Source organism: Sturnus vulgaris, chromosome 4, assembly GCF_052056855.1.
Source record: "Sturnus vulgaris isolate bStuVul1 chromosome 4, bStuVul1.hap1, whole genome shotgun sequence".
Classification (NCBI taxonomy): Eukaryota; Metazoa; Chordata; class Aves; order Passeriformes; family Sturnidae; genus Sturnus; species Sturnus vulgaris.
The window spans coordinates 26,744,215-26,766,532 of NC_142246.1; the positions used below are offsets into that span (position 1 = coordinate 26,744,215).

At 40.0% G+C, this 22,318-nt stretch overlaps 1 protein-coding gene across 1 annotated transcript in view; it reads left to right on the top strand.

Annotated features, from left to right (window-relative positions):
• Positions 1 to 21,599, top strand: part of PDGFRA (platelet derived growth factor receptor alpha) — a 34,443-nt gene extending 12,844 nt beyond the window's left edge. The window contains exons 5-23 of the mRNA XM_014873455.2: positions 71 to 201; positions 1,581 to 1,752; positions 1,855 to 2,044; positions 2,241 to 2,356; positions 2,866 to 2,992; positions 3,493 to 3,686; positions 4,147 to 4,241; positions 4,351 to 4,483; positions 8,538 to 8,642; positions 9,282 to 9,392; positions 10,117 to 10,270; positions 11,417 to 11,583; positions 12,741 to 12,856; positions 13,394 to 13,516; positions 14,094 to 14,205; positions 16,026 to 16,125; positions 16,247 to 16,352; positions 17,060 to 17,295; positions 18,217 to 21,599. Of these exons, the coding sequence (XP_014728941.1) occupies positions 71 to 201; positions 1,581 to 1,752; positions 1,855 to 2,044; positions 2,241 to 2,356; positions 2,866 to 2,992; positions 3,493 to 3,686; positions 4,147 to 4,241; positions 4,351 to 4,483; positions 8,538 to 8,642; positions 9,282 to 9,392; positions 10,117 to 10,270; positions 11,417 to 11,583; positions 12,741 to 12,856; positions 13,394 to 13,516; positions 14,094 to 14,205; positions 16,026 to 16,125; positions 16,247 to 16,352; positions 17,060 to 17,295; positions 18,217 to 18,364 (2,636 nt within the window). The 3' untranslated portion in view covers positions 18,365 to 21,599. The remainder of the gene's footprint in view (positions 1 to 70; positions 202 to 1,580; positions 1,753 to 1,854; positions 2,045 to 2,240; positions 2,357 to 2,865; positions 2,993 to 3,492; positions 3,687 to 4,146; positions 4,242 to 4,350; positions 4,484 to 8,537; positions 8,643 to 9,281; positions 9,393 to 10,116; positions 10,271 to 11,416; positions 11,584 to 12,740; positions 12,857 to 13,393; positions 13,517 to 14,093; positions 14,206 to 16,025; positions 16,126 to 16,246; positions 16,353 to 17,059; positions 17,296 to 18,216) is intronic.
• The last annotated feature ends 719 nt before the right edge of the window (positions 21,600 to 22,318 follow it).

Here is a 22,318-nt window from a genome sequence, read left to right on the forward strand (position 1 = left end):
CTGAAATTGGACCATGTGAAAATTGTAATCTTTTAAAAACTAAATGAGATCTCTCTCTCTTTTCTCTTAGCTACTTCACAGCTGCCTGTTGAAATTGAAGCTCTTAAAACTGTCTACAAAACAGGCGAGACCATTGTAGTAACTTGTGTGGTCTTTGACAATGAGGTGGTTAATTTGCAGTGGAATTATCCTGGCAAAGTGGTAAATATCTCTTTATTTTTTTTTCCCCCACAATGTTTGTAGTTACTTATTAGGCAAGTAAGTTGGGTTGTAAAATATTCTTCTCTTATCTGAATGAGGACAGCTAAGGAGAGAAAACCAAGTAAGTTATTTTAATTTTAGGTTACCATAAAAGAAAGTCACTCCCCAAAGGTAAATTTGATGTTAGTAACTAAGCAAAGCATGGGAAGAAGGTGAGGTACGACTGAGGAAGGAATGCTGTCTCTCAGGTCTTGTGCTGCTGCTGCAAAAAAGAAATGTTGTGAAAGTAGAAAGATCTAGGTATGCTGGACATCTGAATAGACCTCTGCTGCTGAAGGTCTGAATCTCTAAAACAGCTCTCTTAAATCCTGGTTCTTGGGGATAAGAAGAAACAGTGAAGAATCGAGTCTATAATCTTAAGTGTTCTTCATTATGCAGATGTAAACTGATATGATTCTTACAGTCTCTGAATTTACTAATGAGAAATATCTAGTAAGAAAATCCTAAAACTTTTATAGAACTCTGAAATTTTTCAGATTTTTTTTTACTGGTTAAGTAACACTAGTTTATTGTTAACACTGGCTTAACATCCTTTTGCAGTGAAAATTTTTATTCGGTCAAACTTGGCTAGGGCCAGTCCCAGGCAATTTCAGAGTACCCCGTGTAAAAAGTCTGATTGCTGAAGGAATGATATAATTGAAGTGTACCTAGGTGTTACTCCAAATATCCCCTTTTATTTAAGTAAGTTAAGAGCCCAAGAGGAAAAATTATTTGAGCGAGTTTTGTTTTGTTTTCCATCTTACTCATCAGTATAGTCTCTGCTACATGCTACCTTTCAAAACTAGCCCCAGCATATTTTTGTTCCAGCCCCTCATGATAACATGGTCTGTCATTTTCACCATCCCGTTACTCTCAGGAGTTTTCTCCTTGTCAATAAATTATTCTTGTTTTGAGAGGAGGCAGAACACAGTATCTATTAACTGGTTACTTTTTGTCTGGCAAAGGGGATAAAAATTCAACTTATTTCATGGACATTGAACAAAGGGGACTGAAGTGGCTTTTACATCTGAGGAAATGGTAGTGCATAAAGAGTGAATTTCCCTGTCAAGTTGCTTACCCAAATTTTCAGAGGTATTTGTTTCTTGTGAACAAAATAAGACCTCTCAACCTCAACCCTCTGTGCCTGCCCCCAAAAGGGTGTATTTTTATAGGCACAGCTTTTCTGTTGCGGCTGAAAAGGGCATCCTGAACTGAATGAACAAGTCTTCTGCCATATAGGATTTAGATGTTTGCTCTCACTTCAGGGGTATCAAAGATCCTCAATGATGTGCTTTCAGCTCAGTTACTTAAGCAAGTTTTTTTCCTTCTCCAAACTACAGAAAGAAAAAGGTCTGATAAAACTTGATGATATCAAAGTCCCATCGCAGAAGCTGGTTTACACCTTGACCATTCCTGAGGCATCGGTGAAAGACACAGGGGATTATGAATGTACTGCTCGCCATGCAACCAAGGAGGTTAAGGAAAATAAGAAAGTAGTCATTACAGTTCATGGTACAGTCTGATTTTAGTGTCCAAAATTATGAACACATTGGAAAACACCATTCTTGAAAAATGTTGCACAGTGTTGTTTACACAAGACTTTTTCATTTACAGACAAAGGCTTTGTTCACCTGGAGCCTCAGTTTAGCCCTCTGGAAGCTGTCAACCTGCATGAAGTCAAAAACTTTGTTGTTGATGTGCAGGCTTACCCAGCACCAAAAATGTACTGGTTGAAGGATAATGTGACTCTGATTGAAAATCTTACAGAGATTGTTACGACTTCAGGAAGAGTCCAGGAAACGAGGTAAAAAACCTTCTGACCCTTACTTTGCTGTGCTGACTTGAGTTCCTCCCCCAGAAACTTGGGCACTGCTCACTCTTTATACCTCAGTTTGTTGCTTCTTCCTCAATGGCATTTAAAAATGTTGATTACATGTTGAACTAAAATGATTTTTTTATACCTGCTTTAAAAATACAAACAAAAACTTGCATTTCTGCAGGTTTCAGAGTATTTTAAAATTGATACGAGCCAAGGAGGAAGACAGTGGATACTATACTTTGGTTGCTGAAAATGAAGATGAGATTAAAAGATACACCTTCTCATTGCTAATACAAGGTAAGCAGCCCCAAAGCCTTGCCCAGCAGAACTCATGGCACACAGCAAAGACTTGATCCACTCACATGCTGCATTGCCTGGAGTACAGAAACATGAAAGGCACAACCAGGGTGAGCGGAGGAGTGCGTGCGTGTTAGTCTCTGGAGCTTTTCTAGCCTGATCCTGGCTTTCACTTCTGCACTGGCCTTGAGCCAAAGAGAAACTTTATCCACCCAGCTAAGTTATTCCAGCTGACAGTAGGACGATAGCTCATTTAACATGACATGAAGACGTGGCACAACTGCAGCACTTCCTTCTCATTGCTCTAGCCTAGAATCCAGTCTGTGCTACAGGAGATAGCATCTCCTGGTCGAGTTTGTGTCTGTAGCTTTTGCTAAGGTGTTGGCCAAACAACACTTGCCCTGCTTTGAAATTTGAAGCTGGTTTGTTTTTTTTTTGGTTTGTTTTTTTTTTTTTTTTTTTTTGTAGACACTGACAAATATTTTAACAATCTCCTGATTCCTTCCCAGTTCCAGCTCTGATCTCAGCCCTCGTGGATGATCACCATGGCTCTGCAGGTGGGCAGACAGTGAGATGCTTGGCAGAGGGGACACCACTTCCAGATGTGGAATGGCTGGTTTGCAAGGACATTAAAAAGTAAGAGGAATGGGTGGTTTCTTACCTGAAATATGACTTGTGTCCTCAATTATCTTAACATAATTAGTTACTGTACAATGTTTTCCTCATGAAGAGCCAGTAAGTTTCAGATAATTCTTGTTTCTTTTTAGAGGCATGTTGCTTATATTTCAGGAGAGGCTGTTAGTGCCCTTCTTTTTACATCCTCTAGGACACAGCACAATGCATCAATTCAGGTTTCTCTCATAAAAGCTTTCTGTCTAGTAAGCCAACTCCAAGGTTTTCACAGTCCAGGTTTGAGTAAGGATTTTGAGAAGTAGTTGTCCCTCCATTCAGGGAGTATTTTTATTTTGAAGGAAGAAAGGTGTAGGTTTTTCAGAGATGCAATCTAAAGACCCTTCTGGTCCTTAATATGTTGTTGTCAGAAGAAATTTGCAGAGAAAGGTAATTCTTGTTCTGTTCACTCTTATTTATCCATACCTACACCCAACGCCCATTTCCCCCATTATTCTTCTCTGCAGGTGCAGCAATGACACCTCATGGACCCTTTTGACTAACAATATCTCTGATATACACATGGAAGCCCACCTGGATGAGAAAAATATGGTGGAAAGCCAGGTGACCTTCCAGAAGGTGGAGGAAACCCTGGCTGTGCGGTGTGTGGCAAGGAATGACCTTGGTGCCGTCACTCGAGAACTGAAGCTTGTGGCTCCCAGTGAGTTTGCTTTGTCCTTCTATGCAATTACAACAGCCAGTTTGACCCTGTTCTAACTCACTCCAGTTTAGCATTAATGGATAAAAATATGAATTGTTGTAGATAACAAATTAAAGTGGATTTTTTTTCCACCCTGGTATTTCTGAGGATGAGGCATTTTACAGGTCTTTATGGTGCATCTGCTTTTTGCTTATTATGTGGTTCCATAATTCATTTTACCATGTGATTACTAGTGGCTATGGGACATTCTTCTAGACAATCTGCATTTGGTTTTGAAACAAGATGGCAGAGCAGCTCTGGGCTTGGAAAGACTTTATAGTCACCAGCCTCAGGAACTGCTCTTGCCACTTCTGCAGGACACAGGAACTGCGAGGTGGATGTGTGGGGAGGTGGGTGTCTTATGTGTGGGATACTCCTCATGGCTCATGAGGAAAATATGGTTTATCTTTTTATTCCACAGCCTTGAGATCAGAGCTAACGGTGGCTGCTGCTGTCTTAGTGCTGTTAGTGATTGTGATAATTTCACTGATTGTCCTGGTCATCATATGGAAACAGGTATATAGAAAAGAATTTCAGTTTGGGTGCTGAGCCTTGTTGGGTTTTGATCTGCTCTAAAGTCAGGTCCAAGACTAATGCTTGGTTTTGCATTCAATGTGCTCTGCAGAAGCCAAGGTATGAGATTAGATGGAGAGTCATTGAGTCTATCAGCCCTGATGGCCACGAGTACATTTATGTGGACCCAATGCAACTGCCTTACGACTCCAGATGGGAATTTCCTCGAGATGGGTTAGTGCTTGGTAAGTTTTCTGTCAGGGACTAGCCTCACCCTTCTTTGGGGAGAAAGACATTCAGTGACCATTCTGAAGTCTCTGCAGGATTTGCATTGGAAGTTATGGCCACAAAGTCCAGAGTCTCGCTGTGTCTGTTCTCATCAGTTCTTCTTCCTGATCTCTTCTACAGTGACATCAGCCCTGAGGTCCTTGTGTTTTTGTCTCCTGTGCCTCTGTTCCAGTTCTCCTCCACATGCCCTGTGTGCAATGTCCACCCCTATGAGGCTTAGGAGACTCTGTCCATGTCAAATGCCCTTTTCAACCCTCACTTCTGCTAAGGCATCCACAAGACGGATGTCAGTATTTTTTATCTGCAAGACATTTATATACTTATGTGCAGAGGCCAAGGAAATCTGCAACTAGTTATGTAGTTTTATTAAAAATATTTTTTAAATTATTAATCCATGCCATGCACATATCAGTGCTGAGTAACTGCATATTTTTGTGGCTACTGTCCTTCTTTCTTCTTCCTCCCCCTTCTGATTTCTTGCTTTTCTATTCCTCATTGGAATTCATACAGAACTCAGTCGTAATTAATTCCTCAAGGCTGGCCCAATCTCTCATTTATATAAATTGAAAATGTAATGACTATAGAAAATTTTAATGTTCTATCCAGATAGTGCTTTAAACATACAAGGCTTCCCTCTCTTGGAGATATCTGTGGACCAAACTGTATTGCAAAACACAGGAGAAGAAGATGAAATGTGTCTTTTATTTGATATATTTCAAGAAACATACTCCCCTGGTGTAGTTCTTCACCATCACAGAGAAGGAGTTAATTCTTGAAAGAAGCAAGAGAAAAATTTCCGGTTCAGGAACAATATCCTTTAATTAAATTCATGTTGCTAATTGAAGACTAGAGGAGGATGAATGTTTTATGGAATTATTTTATTACAACCCAGACTTTAATTATATGCCTAAATAGAATTTGTCAGATCTGAGTTGTTAAAGACCACCATTGTGACTTTGTCTCCCTCTGACTCATGACCACCAGCCTGCTTCAACGCCTTCTTGTTTACAAGTGTATTCAGAATAGTCAGTAACTTTAAAACCCAATGCTCCAAATCCTTTTGACAATTTGGATTACACAACTGCTCTACTTGACACAGCCACCCGCCTGCACTTCTGCCGTATTAAATGCTTGCTGGTGAGGGGGGGGCTTCTTTTGTTTCTGGGGATGACAATTCTGGTTTGTATGGATTTTCTCTTGTCTAAGTGGGAGATGACAGCAAAGCAATCACACCTTTAGTTCAGGGAGCCTCTGAAGCAGGTTACAAACCCATTTTGGCTCTGCCAGATGAGTATTTCCCATCCTAGCTGTGTAAGCCAGCTGGCATTTGTTTGTTTTTTTCTAGCCAGTAGTGCCTGGAGCGCAGTGCTGTGTTAAATACCAACTCTGAACACTGGCTGGATGGAGCTTCAATTGACAAATTTGGGTTGCACTGCAAATTTCCCTTTGCAATCACTGACCCAGTATATGTAGTGCAGTGCTCTTTGAAGGGCTCATGAACCAGTGCAAGTCCAGGAGATGTGTACCAGAAGGAACAACGCAGTAATGCCATGAGCTGTTTGAGCACCACTGCCTTCTGCTGGCTCTGCTGAGAATTAGTGAGGTCCCAGCAGGACCTGAACCTCCCCATCTGGCTGACAGGGCTGAGAGCAGCACCTTTTGAGGCATGGGGTTTGAGTGCTGCTGCTCAGGATACCAGGGTGGCTGTTCAGAGACAGCAGAATTGCTCTCATCTCTTCCCAGCAAGCCACTTATTTGTCCTGGTGACCTTAATAAAATGAAATGCTGGTCTGACACAGAATCTGACCCATGCCCATTTGGAAAAGGCAAATTAAGATTCAAGTCACACAACAGTCAGAGATGTGGTACCTAATTTCATGAGTCTAGAAGCTGGGTGTAGATTATAAAGCTTGACACTTGTTTGGCTTTTAATATAGACTAAGAGACTTATGGTTTCATTTGGGGTGGGTTAATTATTACAGGCCAATTTTAGCAAAAGAAGCATCCAGCTGAGATGGTTGCATCTGGAACTAATTCACACACTTCACCCTTTTGTCCTCTGAGCAGAAAAGCAGCACCTCTCTGGCAGGCACAGCAGATAAGCTCTGTGGATGGGTACAGAGGCTGAATTAGCTGCTGTTCCTCCACTAGTTTGAGGGGTCTTGAGGGGTCTCTGTATCTCCACGGTCCCTCTGTGGTGGTGAAGCAGCACTGTTCCTTCAGCGAGCTGATCACAGCCCTGCCTTTATACTGAAAAATAAACTCGCACTACAATTTTGAGTTTCAATGAAGCACTCATCAAGAATGTGATGGCATTACAGATGCTTCCAGCTCTTGGGCAGTTAGCTCCCACCTGGCTCCAAATTTCAAATGCAAAAGACATGGGGGCTTGGGCTACATCTGCAGAGAGGGTTGAAAAGGGGAAATAGCAGTGATGGCTCCCTGCCATTCCGGAAGTGCTCTCACTGTCTCCACATGCACCCCAGCCCAGTAGAGGTGATGGAGAGGGAGATGTGTGTCTTGTGCTCAGCTGACAATATGGTTTTGGGGAGGAATTGGCTTGTGAAGACAAGAAGATCAAGGAGCATCAGCAAATGCCATCACATTCTGAAGGGCTGCATCCTGCCATATGGCTCCCAGACCTTCAGTCTGAAAAGTTTCAGGGGCCAAATTTCAAACTCAGGTTGTTTGAATTAGTCTGAAATTTAGTGTGAAGCTTTCTCACATCCTGATTGGGAAGGATAACCTTTGGAGCACGGGAATCTTGAAAAGAAATCACATAGCTTCTGTGGGCATGACAAACTATGCTGTCATAATCTTGGAGAGGTTCACCAGTGTTAACTGAGCTAAGCATTCTTTAACCATTTCTTGTGCTTGTTAATGATGTAGATATTTAGCTGGAAATTTTCTTTCAAAAGCATATGTACAATAAAAGTGAGGGCAGTAGACTAGAGGATAACAGAAACATATGGCATTGCATGCCAGGTAACACCTTCAGAAGTGTAAGAGGTGACAAGTTCAAACTGTAAACCAACGTCAAAGACAAAATGCTGTGTATCTCCGCAGTAAAATCCACTATTTATTCTTTCTCGAAGTTAAAAAGTAACCTAAAATCAAAGTGACAGCTTGTCAGGCATGTGATTATATTCTGGCATCTGGACATAACATACAGGTTTGTTCATTAAGTGTTCCCTTGATGAACTTGGTTTTCAATGCAGAAGCTAGGAAATACAGTATTTTGGAGTATGTTTGTGCAGTTCATGTTTCTCTAAAATCTCACTCAATCTGTACAAAATTCTTCTGGAGCCTGTATCCATATTAGGAGACAGGATATATTAATCCCAAATTTTTGTCTAAATTGATTTGTGGGAAGAGTAAAGGGTCTATAAACATTAGCTGTTTCATTACAGCACTTGGAAATTTGCAATACAGTTTATTCCAGCAGATGAAACACACTTGTACACTTCAGAGAAGTTTCCCCTCATATGTGATCAATATGTATTTCAGCTTGTTGCAGATCTGAAATGGTGCTGTCTGTCTACTTCTGAATGTGCTCTTGATGTGCTTTAGTCCATTTTACTGCTGGATGTATCCAGCTTTATATAGTAGACCAAAACTACAGCTAAGGGACCCAATTCAGATTTGTAAGTCAGGAACATGCCTGTATTTTAATCAGGTGCTGACTGAGGCAAGGAGTTCAGCTTAAGCCTAGAACAATCCATGATGTGAGAGGATAAAGTGAAGATGGCAGAGCACAGGAAGGGATGAATTTGAATGAGCTGAGCTTTCAGGTGCAGGTGTGCCCTTGAATTTTGCATCTTTTTAAGAATTGTACTTAATGACAGCATTCCATATCTCTTTTTTCTGCTTAAAAGCAGCAATAATACCAGTGGTCTGGCAAAGGGAATGTGTCCTTTCCACACAAGGATCAACTTGTAGAGGCATGGAGACAGGAAAGGAGCTGAATTGTTGTTACTTTTTGAAATAAATAATGCTCTCCCTTGTGTTCAGGTCGGATCCTTGGTTCAGGTGCATTTGGAAAAGTAGTTGAAGGGACTGCATATGGATTGAGTCGCTCTCAACCGGTGATGAAAGTAGCTGTGAAAATGCTGAAACGTAAGTTGTCATGGTTCCATTTCCCAGGCTAACTATAAATCAATTCTTCCTATCAAAAGTTCAAAATGAATGGTGAAATGACAGGATTTTAAAATTATATGTTAGATTGCTTTATGGTATTTCAAGCCTAAAGGAACCAGGTTTTCGAAGATATTCAAGATATTTAGATTTAGCTGAACAGCTACAATAACTCTACAAATATTGAGAAAGATGGAGTAACCATGAATGCCTGTGAACAAATGAGGGCTATACAACAAGGGGAAATAGGCAGGTCTTGTATAAGAGTCTCAAGTACACTGAAAATTTTCTGGTTCATGAGAACTGAGAATCTGAGGCAATGATTCTGTAGGAACCATGGGGAGCTTGCTCGTGTTCAATGAGCAGCTTGTAGAGTGCTTCTGTGCCACGTGGACAAACCATTATATCCCTGGAGAGGGACAAACAGACTGGGTCATCAGCCTCATCAAGTGAGTCCCTTATTAATAGTTTGTGGCTCCTCTCCAAGTCTTAAGAAAGACACACATCAAGTAAAGGACATGGTGGCAGCAATGCTCCAATGAAGCAAGCAAGGAGAAATCTTTTGTTAATATGAAAAAGGTGACTGCTCCCACTGAGTGGCAAATGTGTTTTTTTCTACAGCTACAGCTAGATCCAGTGAAAAACAGGCCCTCATGTCTGAACTGAAGATAATGACACATCTTGGCCCCCACCTGAATATTGTGAATCTGCTTGGAGCTTGTACAAAATCAGGTGGGTTTGGCTGACAAAAGAAAGGTTTGCTGTGGGGTCATCGTTCAGTATTTAACAAGCACACTGATGCCTAAAGATTTTTAGCTTTATATGTAATCTTAATGTATTTGTAACTTCATAGACTGTTAAATGACTAAGTATAACTTCTAGTACTTTTCCAGCTTTCTTTCCCATAATGAATAAATGCCTATTGATGCATTCCTTAAATTTTATCTAGTCTTGCCTATTAGTTTACTAAGAAACTTTTATTTTGCACCATACAACCACAGACACCATAAAGGCAGGGTAGGAGATCAGGGGGAGAGCTCCAATGGGATAGAATGCAGGGGGTGGATTACCTAATCAACTGCTCCTCTAATTGGACAGTATTGGCTAGATATTCTAATTGCCCTATTTTATAAAATTCTACAAATTTAATTTGGAACACATTTTTTTTTGCCATATTGTGTACCTGAAGGCTTTTATATTATCATTCTAATGCTGTTTGGAAAAGTTTGTGTTCTGTTTCCAGGCATCAACACAGGTTTCAAGTAAAGGATTTACCAATAAATATAGCTTTCAGAAAACTTCTTGATATTTGATAATAATTGCAGTCACAAGTTAGTAGACAGAAATGTATTAACTCACAACTCTATTTTCTACTACTTTTGGAGTCTTTTTGTATTTGTTTTTATTTTTCTGTTTCCTGCACCCATCAATGCATAATTTTGCTTTATTTTAACAGGTCCTATTTACATCATCACTGAATACTGTTTTTATGGTGATTTGGTGAATTACCTGCATAAGAATAGGGACAATTTCCTGAACCGACACCCGGAAAAGCCTAAAAAAGATTTGGATATCTTTGGGATGAACCCTGCTGATGAAAGCACGAGAAGGTGGGAGAAAAACGAAAAAGAGAAATACATGACCTGCGACTTAATGACTTAAGTCATTATTAATCCTTGTTGCATTACTCATTCATTGGTTTAAACTCCTCCCTATATTTTCTTGTTAGACTTTTATTTGTCAGGTTTTGTAGGTCTGGGAAAGTTTCAACAGCTTTTATTCAATCTCTCTGACATGTGTCCTAGATTTGTGTTTCCTGCATGTAGACATGTCTGCAGTCTGAGGACCCCTGTGGTTTCTCCACAGATATCCTGATATCCCAAAGGTTTTTAATAATAAATCACAGCCCAGTGTTTCTTCTTCTTCTTTAAAAAGAAAAAAAACAAAACCCCCAAAACTCCAAAACCAACAAAAAAACATCCTTCTGACTCTACATGCCAAAAAATTTTAAAAGTAAAGTGCATCTACCTGTCTCCTTGTTACCATGCTTGGGGAATTTCCACTGTCTAAAACTCTTTCCCTTCAACAACATGGCAGAGCTTGTTCTCCAAGCTCAAGTACCCTCCTTTATCTACTAATGGCTTAGCCAGTCTCAATAGTGTCCTAATGGTTAATGTTCATCCCAGAACTTTTTCCAGATGATGGTTGAAGAAGTTTGTCATCATACATTCAACAATAATGTAATGCCATAAAATGAGCCAGGATTTAAAAGGTGAACAGAGATTAATTAAAAAAATCACTCAGACAAATAGATCAACTGACTTAGTAGCTGAGTAAAGACATCTGGGCATGAACTTGTTCAGCAGGACTGGATTTAGTGCAAACTGTCTGGGTGAATAAATTACACCTATCATTTGGAATACCTTGAGCTAAAAGCCCTAGGTAGTGATGCTTGAGTTCAGTGGGATTCTGGGAAATAAGGCATGGTTACATACCTGACTGTTGCCAAAAGCCTAAGTTTGGAGCACTTGTGTCTGATTACAGTAATACACAGTAACATGTATTAATAAGTGATGGTTGTGTTATACATATGATACATGGTAATGATCTTTACATATATATATATTCCCTAACAAGAAGCCAGCTGTTGAATTTCACATCAATACACTGGTAGAGCTTAAGTGAATGGTTAGATATGCATATGCTGTGACAGAGAAGTCACTAGCTGATACACTGGTATTATTTTCCAATTTCAGTTATGTGATACTATCATTTGAAAACACTGGAGAATACATGGACATGAAACAAGCTGATACCACTCAGTATGTGCCAATGCTGGAAAGGAAGGAGGGCTCTAAATACTCTGATATTCAGAGATCTGTGTATGATCGGCCAGCTTCGTATAAGAAGAAATCCATGTCAGGTAATGTAGAACTGTCCCTTCTGCATCTATCATTAATACAAATTACTCTTGTGTAAACAAATATCTTATTTTTGTCCTCTAAATGCACAAACTGTTTAGCTCTGTTCAGCAAAGAGTGTGAGCATAAACTGTAAGCTAAAAGCTTATGGTTGTGTTCTTCCATTCTGCTCTGGGGGTAGGAATGCATGTTGCTGGAGAGGAAGGGGTCCTGTTGTGTATTTGTTTCTGTGCTGAAATACTGTGTAGTTGTGCTCTGCAATGGGGCTGTAGGCACTCTTTGGAGGCAGTGATTTTATCAGTCTTGTAGTTTAAAGGATTTTGAGCAATAGCAACAACCAATAATAATAGTAGTTTATATTGTACTATTTCCATTTACATTTTGCATTAAGTGACACTTACCAAATGCAGAACAATCCCAAATACTTTCCTAGATTATGTAATGAAGATAATAAATGCATTCTATTCCCTGTCCCTGTTCTCAGAAACCAAATATGCTTTTCTTTAAAAATAGTCACCATCACTTCTGCCTCCAGGCCTCAGAAACTGAATCATATCCAGTCCCAGATTTACATGGCAGACTTATGTACTCATGCTCTAAGACAGTCAGAGAAAATGAATCACGGAATTTTGACTATGTTTTTTTCTGGCATTTTTCATAAAAGAAATAAGAACTGTTGCCATAGACTTACTGACCCTTTTTGCTGGTATTGGATTAGTCCCAGTGAATTCTTCCTGGGAAACAACAGTGTTCAGCAAAAGTAAACGGATAAGAATGTCCATGCATGCACAAAACCCTAATGAAGGCATCACCTCTAAACAAATATTTTTGTACCACACACTGAGTAAATAACCTATGTGACAGTCCAGTAATGTCCAGTAACACTCCTTTTTCACTTTACTTTTTTCCAACTGTTCCCAGGGGGAAGAATTAGAGACAGGAGAAAACCCAAACCCGTTATTTAATACTGGCTGTTTTTAAAAATGCAGTATGTGTCAGTGACTGATGCAGACATTAGAGGTGGTAATAGTTACTATGAAAAGACTGTTTTGGTCATGTACCCTGCTAAAATTATCAGCTCAGAATAGGTAGGTAGGGGAAGACAGATGCTACTTTCACACTCCACAGCAAAACCACATTTTTTTTCTTTTTTCAATAGAATCAGAGGTCAAAAACCTTCTTTCAGATGACAGTTCTGAGGGCCTCAGCCTGCTGGATCTGCTGAGCTTCACCTACCAGGTTGCACGGGGAATGGAATTTTTGGCTTCTAAAAATGTAAGTAAATAAAAAAAGTAAGCAAAATGAAATAAGGTGTAAAAATGTCTTCTGCAGCTATGGTTTTAAATTTAGATTTTGAGCATATGATACAACACAGTATTCTTTTTGTAGATACAGACAGCTTTCTCACTTACCTGGAAATAGAGATCACCATAGTGGGAAAAAATCAAAGCAGCAGTCACTCGTCTTCCCCTGCTGCATCCTGTGACATTGCTGGAGTCAGGGTGCCAGAGATGATGGAGGATCAAAGCAGGGTCTGGGAGAAGGGTCCATGCAGTCACAAGCCAGCATGGTCAGAAGCACAGGCATATCATTAGTACATGACATTGTACACTTTTGCCTCCTCCTCCCTAAAATGTGTCCGTGTGAGACCTCGCTAGTCCTGGAGACGTGTGCCTCCCTGCCCCTGTTAGCAGGTGCTTGTTCAGTAGAAGGTCTTGTTAGGACTGTACCTAGAAAGTCAATCCTTTTGTAAGGGCAGAGGCCCTCATGGAAAAAGCATGTCCTTGAACAACTTCATTTTTCTCCATACAGTGTGTACACCGTGACTTGGCTGCTCGTAATGTCCTCCTGGCTCAAGGAAAAATTGTGAAGATCTGTGACTTTGGGCTGGCTAGAGACATCATGCATGATTCCAACTATGTCTCCAAAGGCAGTGTATGTACTTAATCTCTGGAGCTCTGCTTGAACTGAAATGAAAATTGTCAGTTTTAAACGCTATTTCATGTTCTTGCCATTCAGTGTTGGTTACAGTAATCGACCATTGGGATGAATGCTCCTCAGAACAATTTATCTTCAGATCATTATTCCTGTAGTTTTTCTAACTCTCTTTTAGAAAGCCAAAAAGTACACATTTAGGACTTCACAGTCTGACATTTTAACTGGCAGGTTTTGTGACTGGATAAATTATTAAGGACCTGTCAAACAATGACATATCAGACCTAGTTCAGCACTGCTAGATTTTGCATCATGCATTCAGTCATTTGCTACCTGGTCATTTGCTAGTAATGAAATGATTACTGTTATGGTTTAACTAGTTTTATGGGGAGCAACAAGTAGCATTGCTTATAATCCTGGTACCTCTTTATTAAATTGAATTACAAATAAATACTACCAAAGTTAACACAACTTCTCCTATAGAGAGATGTTATTCCTGGCTATCAAACAACAATTGCAATGGTAAGCATGTATTTAATGACTAATCTCTTGTGTTTGTGCTTTCTTTTTATTATAGACTTTTCTCCCAGTAAAATGGATGGCACCTGAAAGTATTTTTGACAACCTGTACACAACATTAAGTGATGTCTGGTCTTATGGCATTCTACTGTGGGAAATATTTTCTCTTGGTATGTACTGTGAATATTTTCTTATGTGTAGTGATTATGTTTTTTCAATTCAAGCTGTTCTACATTAAGTACTTCAAATTCTGCAGATAAAAATATATGTGTAAAATCCACTGTTAGCTGTCTTCTGTATGAGATTTCAGATTCCAGTGTTAGGTATGAAGTGAAATGTCCATACTCTCCCAAAGTTCTCTTTAGTTTTGGTGTGGATTTTTTGTTTGTGTATTTGAGGGTTTTATTTTTCATTTATTTATTGTTTGTTTTAGCAATATACTTTTTTTTCTGTAAAACTAAAAGAACTGTGTGAAAATCTTTTGAGGAAAAGTATTGGTGTGCTACAACAGGATTGATTTTCTGTCTAATATGAGAAGGAACATGTTTCTCCCTTGCAATGGGGTGCCTGGGGCTGCAGCCCAGCTCAGCAGCTGCTTTGGAACAGTTTCTTCATACACGTTTCAAAAGAGCCTGTCTTAGTCCTATTACAGAATGAAAATAAATGTCAATCTTCTGGGACACCGGTTTCTCATTTCCAGGTCAACACTGTTCACACAGTTGGTTTATGACAGTGTAAAGTGGTTATGACAATATATAACAGTTACAGACAATGTGCAGTTCCCAGCTGGGAACAGCCTGGCTCTCTCCTCAGCCTCATTAATTAGCCTCCTGGATGGGTGGATGGCCTGCTTCAGTGAGCATGCACTGCCCAGATTTACTGCCAGCACAATTACTCATGCCTGTATGGCATCTACTGCTGCCCCGTGGCAACCCCCAGCCTAATGTTATTTGCTAGAATAATTTGTCACATAACTGCTTCTCAGAAAACAATAGTTGCACCACTATTTATGGTATTGATTCCTGTAATCTCTGGGTATCATAGGATCCTGTAAATAGCCATTCCCTGATATCCCTGGGAGGCATTGGACAGTGCAGGAACTGAAGCATTACACTTCACTGGTCTACCTGTAAAGGAGGTTCTGAAGCTCAGTTTTAGGTGAAAATCCTGCTTTTGAAAGGGCAGAGGTTTCTGAAGTAATATTATAACATGTCTCCTCCATCTGAGAAAACTGTTCCTTTTTGGAAAGCAGAACATATCTTCAGCAGTGTTTTTTAAGAAGGTCAATTTTAACATCTTGCTGCCATGCTGACTTCAGCTTGAATTACCCTTTTACACATCAGCAACAACTGAGCATGAGTGCAATAATATGTCTGTGCTGCAGCCCCAAATTAACAGTTAACAGTGTCAGCTTGGGCCAAGTCCAAACTTTTTTGACAACCCATACATGTGACATGTTAGCTATTGTCTAAAGGCAGCTGCCCAGCTGGGATGAGTGGGGTATGGAGGGAACTTACACCAAGGTTCTGGCCTTGCAGTCAGGATGAGGTATGTTACTCTGGCTCTGTCACTCTCAGCTGTTCTACAGGTGCCAAAGGCAGTAATTCCAGTAAGAGCAAATATCTGGGCTAAGCTCTCACAGAAAGGCAGTGGCAGGGCAGGGCCGTGACCTCAGCCATGCCAAATGCAGGCTGCTGACCTGATCCAGGTATCACCCAATCTCTGTCCCTAGTGCATTCTATAAATACTGTAAAGATTTTTTTCCTAACTAGTACCTACTTCAATCTTTCCTAGCCAGTGTTTCATATTAGGGCTTAATGTCATCAAGACAACAGCTCTGATGTGAAACACTGGCTAGGAAAGAATCATTCTGATGTCATGTTAAATTATAGTGTTAACCATTCATAACATGAACAGGAAGACAGTATTTGTGAACTCTTCGTGGATAGTCAAGTACAGAGTAGAACTTTTGCTTCTCTTTTATCTGCAGGTGGCACACCATATCCTGGCATGATGGTCGATTCTACTTTCTACAATAAGATCAAGAGTGGATATCGAATGGCTAAACCTGATCATGCTACCAATGAAGTGTATGTGTGCATTTGGCTTTTCCACACCTGCCCAGTCTCCAGAGAATTTTGGCTTTAGTTTCTGTTTGATCAGTTATGTTCCTGTACCAGCTGGTTAAACTGGTTTCCTTCTTATCTGCAGGTATGAGATTATGGTGAAGTGCTGGAACAGCGAACCAGAGAAAAGACCTTCTTTCTACCATCTGAGTGAAATTGTGGAGAGCTTGTTGCCTGGAGAGTACAAAAAGGTTTGCTCTTTGTCATTTTCTCTGTATTTTCTGTATACCGCTTTGGAGGGAATTATAAGCATTGTTCCAGCCATAAGAGCCATGAGCACCAAACTGGCACATTCTAACCTACAGGAATGATGTGATTAGCACAGGGATTCATGTTCAGTTTCTTCACTCGAGCTTACTCAGAGAAGCCATTCTGCAGTATTAACTGGGAAGCAGAACTCTTCATGTCCAATTAAATCCTAACAACTCATTTTTTCTACTGGAGACATAGTTCTATATATTTTAATGGGATTTTGTAGGCTGTGAAATAATTCTATAAAAGGGACTTCTTGGCCCATGTGTATAATATCCCTGTCTCTTCCTTTGGACCCTGACACCATCAAGTTTTCCCTTCACACTTCTGACAGCTCTAGACAAGTTGTGCCTGCCCCATCATTCAGTGTTTCATTTTTCCCACCTACCTTAACTCTCTTCTCCCTACCCTTCTTTCACATCTATTTGTCTGCTTTGTGCTGCCACAAAGCTTTGCTCCTGCATCATCTAAAACTTACATGTCACTTTTTCCTTCAAAGCAATTGAAAGTTCTGGACTTCTCTATCCAGTGTTGCTGGCTCATAGGGCAGAATATTTGCTAGGCTAATGAATCACAGCTGTCTATCTCAATAAAGGCAGCCTTAGTGAATAAAATCTAATGAGGGGGTTGAAATTAATATTTTCAGAGCTACGAGAAGATTCATCTGGACTTCCTGAAAAGTGATCACCCAGCTGTCACACGCATGAGAGGGGACTGTGACAATGCTTACATTGGTGTAACCTACAAGAATGAAGACAAGCTAAAGGACAGGGAGAGTGGATTTGATGAGCAGAGGCTGAGTGCTGACAGTGGATACATCATTCCCCTGCCTGACATTGACCCTGTTTCTGAAGATGAGCTTGGCAAAAGAAACAGACACAGGTAGGTGCAGTTTACAGATAGATCCCTTTGCCCATAGTCACCATTTGGGGTCATGTTTGGCAATGTCTATTTACACTTTCCAGCATCGTAGTCTGCAAATTGTTTCCTTAGGTCTGTTGAAACTACTTATAAATAGTACATATAAATATGGTAGTATGACAGTGGTTGTCTGGTGGATCTGTGGGCACATTTTGCAGCATATCTTGCTTCCTTAGAGCTTCATATGAGACCTCAAATGATTGATTTGTTTATAGGAGACAAATTCCAAAATCTGGGAGAAGTTGTTGATAATATCTTCTATGGTACAGTTTTCTATGAAAGAAAGGTGTCCAGAACTTTTCTTTTTACTTCTCTCTTGTCAGTTTGTGTGACCAATGCCATTACAACACAACACTGTGTGACCCTAATTGTGAGTGGTGCAGGTTTAATTCAGCACTTAATTCATCGTATATAGGTTCAGCAACCTAGAAATGTCTTTTTTTTTTTTTTTTTTTTGTATAATTTTGTGCTTTATTCAAGCGAGGGAAGAACAAAGTCCCTAAAAGTACTATCAAAATTAAGACATATTCTTATTCTTGTTATTCTTATCTTACTGTTATTGCGACCTTATTTTCACCTGACCTCCTCAGATTTACCTAAGTGACCTATTGTCACAATAGTGTCATAAAAGTATTTCTCCAACAAGTGTCTGGCTGAGAGTGCTTGGAGGAACATAAGAACAGCATGCTCCTTTGAATTCCAAGGTGGTTCAATACTTTTGATAGACAAGATATGTCATGTCTTAAGAAACTGGTGGTCATAGTCATCTAAGATTGCACCGTGGGTCAGAAAGCATCTGGGGAGGTAGCGTTCAGTTCTGCTAGAGATTGGGGTATTTACCCAGCCACAGGACCTTATCTCTGAGATATTTGTCTCTTCCAGTTCACAGACATCTGAAGAAAGTGCCATTGAGACTGGTTCCAGTAGCTCTACCTTCATCAAGAGAGAGGACGAGACCATTGAGGACATTGACATGATGGACGACATTGGGATCGACTCCTCAGACCTGGTGGAGGACAGCTTCCTGTAACCCCACAGACACCTGCCAGCTCTGCACACAGGGAAGCTTCCCGTGCTGTCTACAGACTTCTGCTCCACAGAGAAAACCACTTTATTGCAATGTCAAGGATGTGAAGAGGAGGCGGATTTGTAGAAAGGAACTCCCAGAAATGGGCAGAGGAATCAGCCTGAGTATAAATGAAAGAGACATGTTGAAGATGGATTTTTTTAGTGTTGCTTCTTGCAGTACTTCAGTAGCATCTCAGTGTTGTTTGCCATTCCAGCTGGTAGGAGGATGAAGGGAAAAGCCACAAACAGACCAGTTTTGTGTTTCAAGGGCATTCATATGACTTTGATGGATCAATTTTCCACTGCAGCAATACTTCACCATTGTAATTATGTAAATAACTGTCTGCTCAAGGATCTTTTGAGGTGCACATTGAACGTATGCCATGGATTTTAGAAGAGGTCATTCATGAATTTTGTGTACTTCCTCCCTCAATCTCAATGTCAGCTGCTGTTGAATTATCATGTGAATTGAAGAACATGCAAAAACCACTTTTGGACCAAAACGGTCTAAACCCACAAGGGACTGACTGGTACTATAAAACATGTTACTTTTTACCATTAATGCAAGTAAAGGGGAATAATAATGATAATAATAATGATAATTAAAAGTCAGTCTATAATAGGTGTTAGAAACCTAGTAAGTCTTTATTAACTATAGAAGGTAGCTGTTTTCAAGATAATACTACTACTGTTTTCAGTAACACTAAATGTATATTTTACAATCCATTGTCCTTCAGTAAAAGCACAGTATCAAAATACTTTTTTAAGTAAAGGGGAGAAATTTCCAGCCCAAAAAACCCTTTATGAAACAATTTTTTTTTTTAAATCTACACAGAATGGTAATTGTTCTGGTTAGCTAAAAATACTTTAACATGGAGAAAAAATTTAAGATATTTTTCTTTCATGATCTGAGTAGCTTTTCTAATCAGATATATTAGAAGCAATTAATTTTCCTCTGATTAAGTGAAGTTCTAAAAATTTAAATTTGAAAACAAAATTATGCCAGATTTCCAAGATGCTGGAGAATGGAAGATTATGATAAACCACCAGCAATATCCCTTTATTAATGTTTCATGGGTACTCAAAAGAAATCTTATCCTGAGGTTAGCTATGAAGAATTGATTTGATATTTGAACTGCTCAAGGAATAGACATTTCTCCTAGCCCGAAACGCAAGTTCAAATAAGCAGAAATAAATATGCAGAAAATATTCTTGTCTTAGTTTTCAAGTTCAAACAGGAGCAGAAAACTCTAATATCTTTGCAGACTGTAACTACAAAAGGTAAATGCTTCTAGGAGTGTTGTTTGGAAGAAAGTGCATGAAAATGAACCTGCTCTCAGCCTGCAATTATTGGTTTTTGACACCACTTATATGAACAAAGTATTATGATTACTGCTATCACTGTACAATGTCTAATTGAGATATGATGCTTTGGAAGACTTACATGTGAAAAGTACATCACTGCCAAGGGCCTCATCCTTTCTGGTACTCAACTTTCAAACTTCACCTTAATTCAGTGCAATGAGCACCTCGTAGGATATGGCCAGCCTCTGTTACGACATAACCAATGCAAATGCGGTGCAAACTCATTCCTGTATTTTCCTAGGAAGTGTGAAAGAGTGACTGACAGAACATGCTGCCATGTTAAACTAGCCTTTACCTTCAAATGACCCTTCAAAAAGTTTTGTAAGTCCCCTTGACTTCACTTGTGGACAGCTACAGATCAAATAAAAGCAAATGCAATACTGGCAGTGTTACAGCGTGGGACGCTGCATAGGCAAATAATTCTGGATCTGGGTTTTCAGCTGTCACCTGGCTGAAGTCATGCACAAGATCACAGCAAATGTGAAAACAGGACCTGAAGAGAGGAGCCCCCACATTTTCAACCCCAATGGAAGCTGACAATCAGAAGGAATGGTGAATGATGGTGCATTCTCTACTTCTTGCATTCGACAGATCAAGAACAAGTGTCTTCCTGGGACCATGCTTTTGCCAAACATGTCACTGAGCTCTGTATGGGGACAACTGTGAAACACAGGCTCTTGATATAGCCAGGACAGATGAGATGGTGTGAAATCTCCCTCCAGTTACAAATGATGAACTGAGGAAACACAAATTGTCTATGGATATCCCAGATATCTGAATGGCCACTTGAGATGACATGTGCTTGAATTTCCATGTGTAGTCTTTACAACTACACATTCAAATTAGGCAAGCAATTTCACCTGCATTTTTGCACATGGCCTAGTGTTCTTCAGGGTTTGAAAATCAGCCCCAGCATGTTTTATTATATCAGTTACTGGAATCTAAGGACATTTTAATGCAGATTTGCCTTCCCCTCACCAGCCTCATTCTGTATCTCACAGTGCATCTCAGGCTAGACTCAAATGGTGAACCAGAGCTGGCTCACTTTCAGGTACATGATAATGTTCATTCTCCATCTTGTCATGAGTATTGTGCAAATCAATTGCATCCGTGGCAGGGGTCTAGCCAAACCCAGCTCACTTCAGGCTTGGAATCAGACAAGCTGGCCTGGAAACTGGAATGAGAAGGAGAGGAAGAGAGAGGATTTATTACAGAGAGAGAAGTGTGAGAGGATGAATTGTTTAGTTTCACAATATTATCAGTATTACAGACTTTTTTTTTTTTTTATGGCTTACTTTTTGAGAAGCCACTGGAAGAGATATTCCCAAACCTTTTGCTACAGCAATTGTATAACGACAATCAGTGTTATCCTATGAAATGCAGCTTTTGATTTGGAATGGCCAACCAATTCCTTACAGTGTGGTCTGCAACTTGTACAAAATGGTCCTATTACATGATGAAGGACGTGAGATATGATGATGTTATACATCAATATGTATATAAGTATTTTTATATAGACTTCTAGAATACTGCCAAAACATTTATGACAGCTATATCACTGCCTTTGTTTATATTTTTTTTACTGTGATATATTCCACAGGCACGTTAACTGTTGCACTTTGAATGTCCAAAAGTTATATTTTAGAATAATAAAAAAGGAAGTGTTTCCAAAATGATGGCTGTTGTGAAATGTTTGAAGAAGGGCAAACTGGCCTGAGTGATGGTAGGCACAAAATGTATTTCAAAAATGCCCCTGTTGATATTTTGTCTTTGAAAAAATCTTGTAAATTAAGATCTCTATATTTCAATAAATGATATATAATTTAAGGATATGTGAGGGGTCTATACTCACTTATTCAAAGATGGTTATAAAGACTCAGTCTTGCTGAGGGATTTTTTTCCCTCAAGAGGTCTTTGAGTTCTCTGCAAAGCCATCAGGCAGTAATGACAAGCACGTCTCTGAGCCCTTCCAGTGGGCATAATGAGCCTGGCAGGAAATGACCAGGATACCAAGTGACATCTGTGGGGAGTCACATTATCACCCAAAACACAGCAGGTATGGTGCTCCAGCACTGAGGGAGTGAGTGGGTGGGCACTGGCTCCCTGCACAAGACAAAACCCTTGATCTTGGCACTGTGTGCTGGGGGGTTGGTGCCTGCTGATCTGCACACACTCAGGAAAAGCTCCTGGCTACAGGGTTTTTTGAACTTGTGCTGAATTTGCCTCCTTTGTGAATCAATCCAGATTTTTAGTATGGTTCTGTGCTCCCACAGTAATCAATTTTACACAGTGTATGTAACTGAACGTGAATTTGAGAAGATTTGCAAGATTTCAACCTGAAATCAGAGTTAAACTTGACAGCTGCACTTCCTGCACAAAAGCCTGTCTTGGTTTCCCAGTGGGAGCCAGGCAAGGCTGGCTGTGGGAATGCCCTGTGAATGGGCAGGTTAGCAACCTTCTGTCCTTGGCATGGTCACTGCTCTTGCTGGGAGCTTGCTGAGAGATGAACTCTCCATCTAACATCTCCCCCTCCTAATTCAAATGGGGTGCA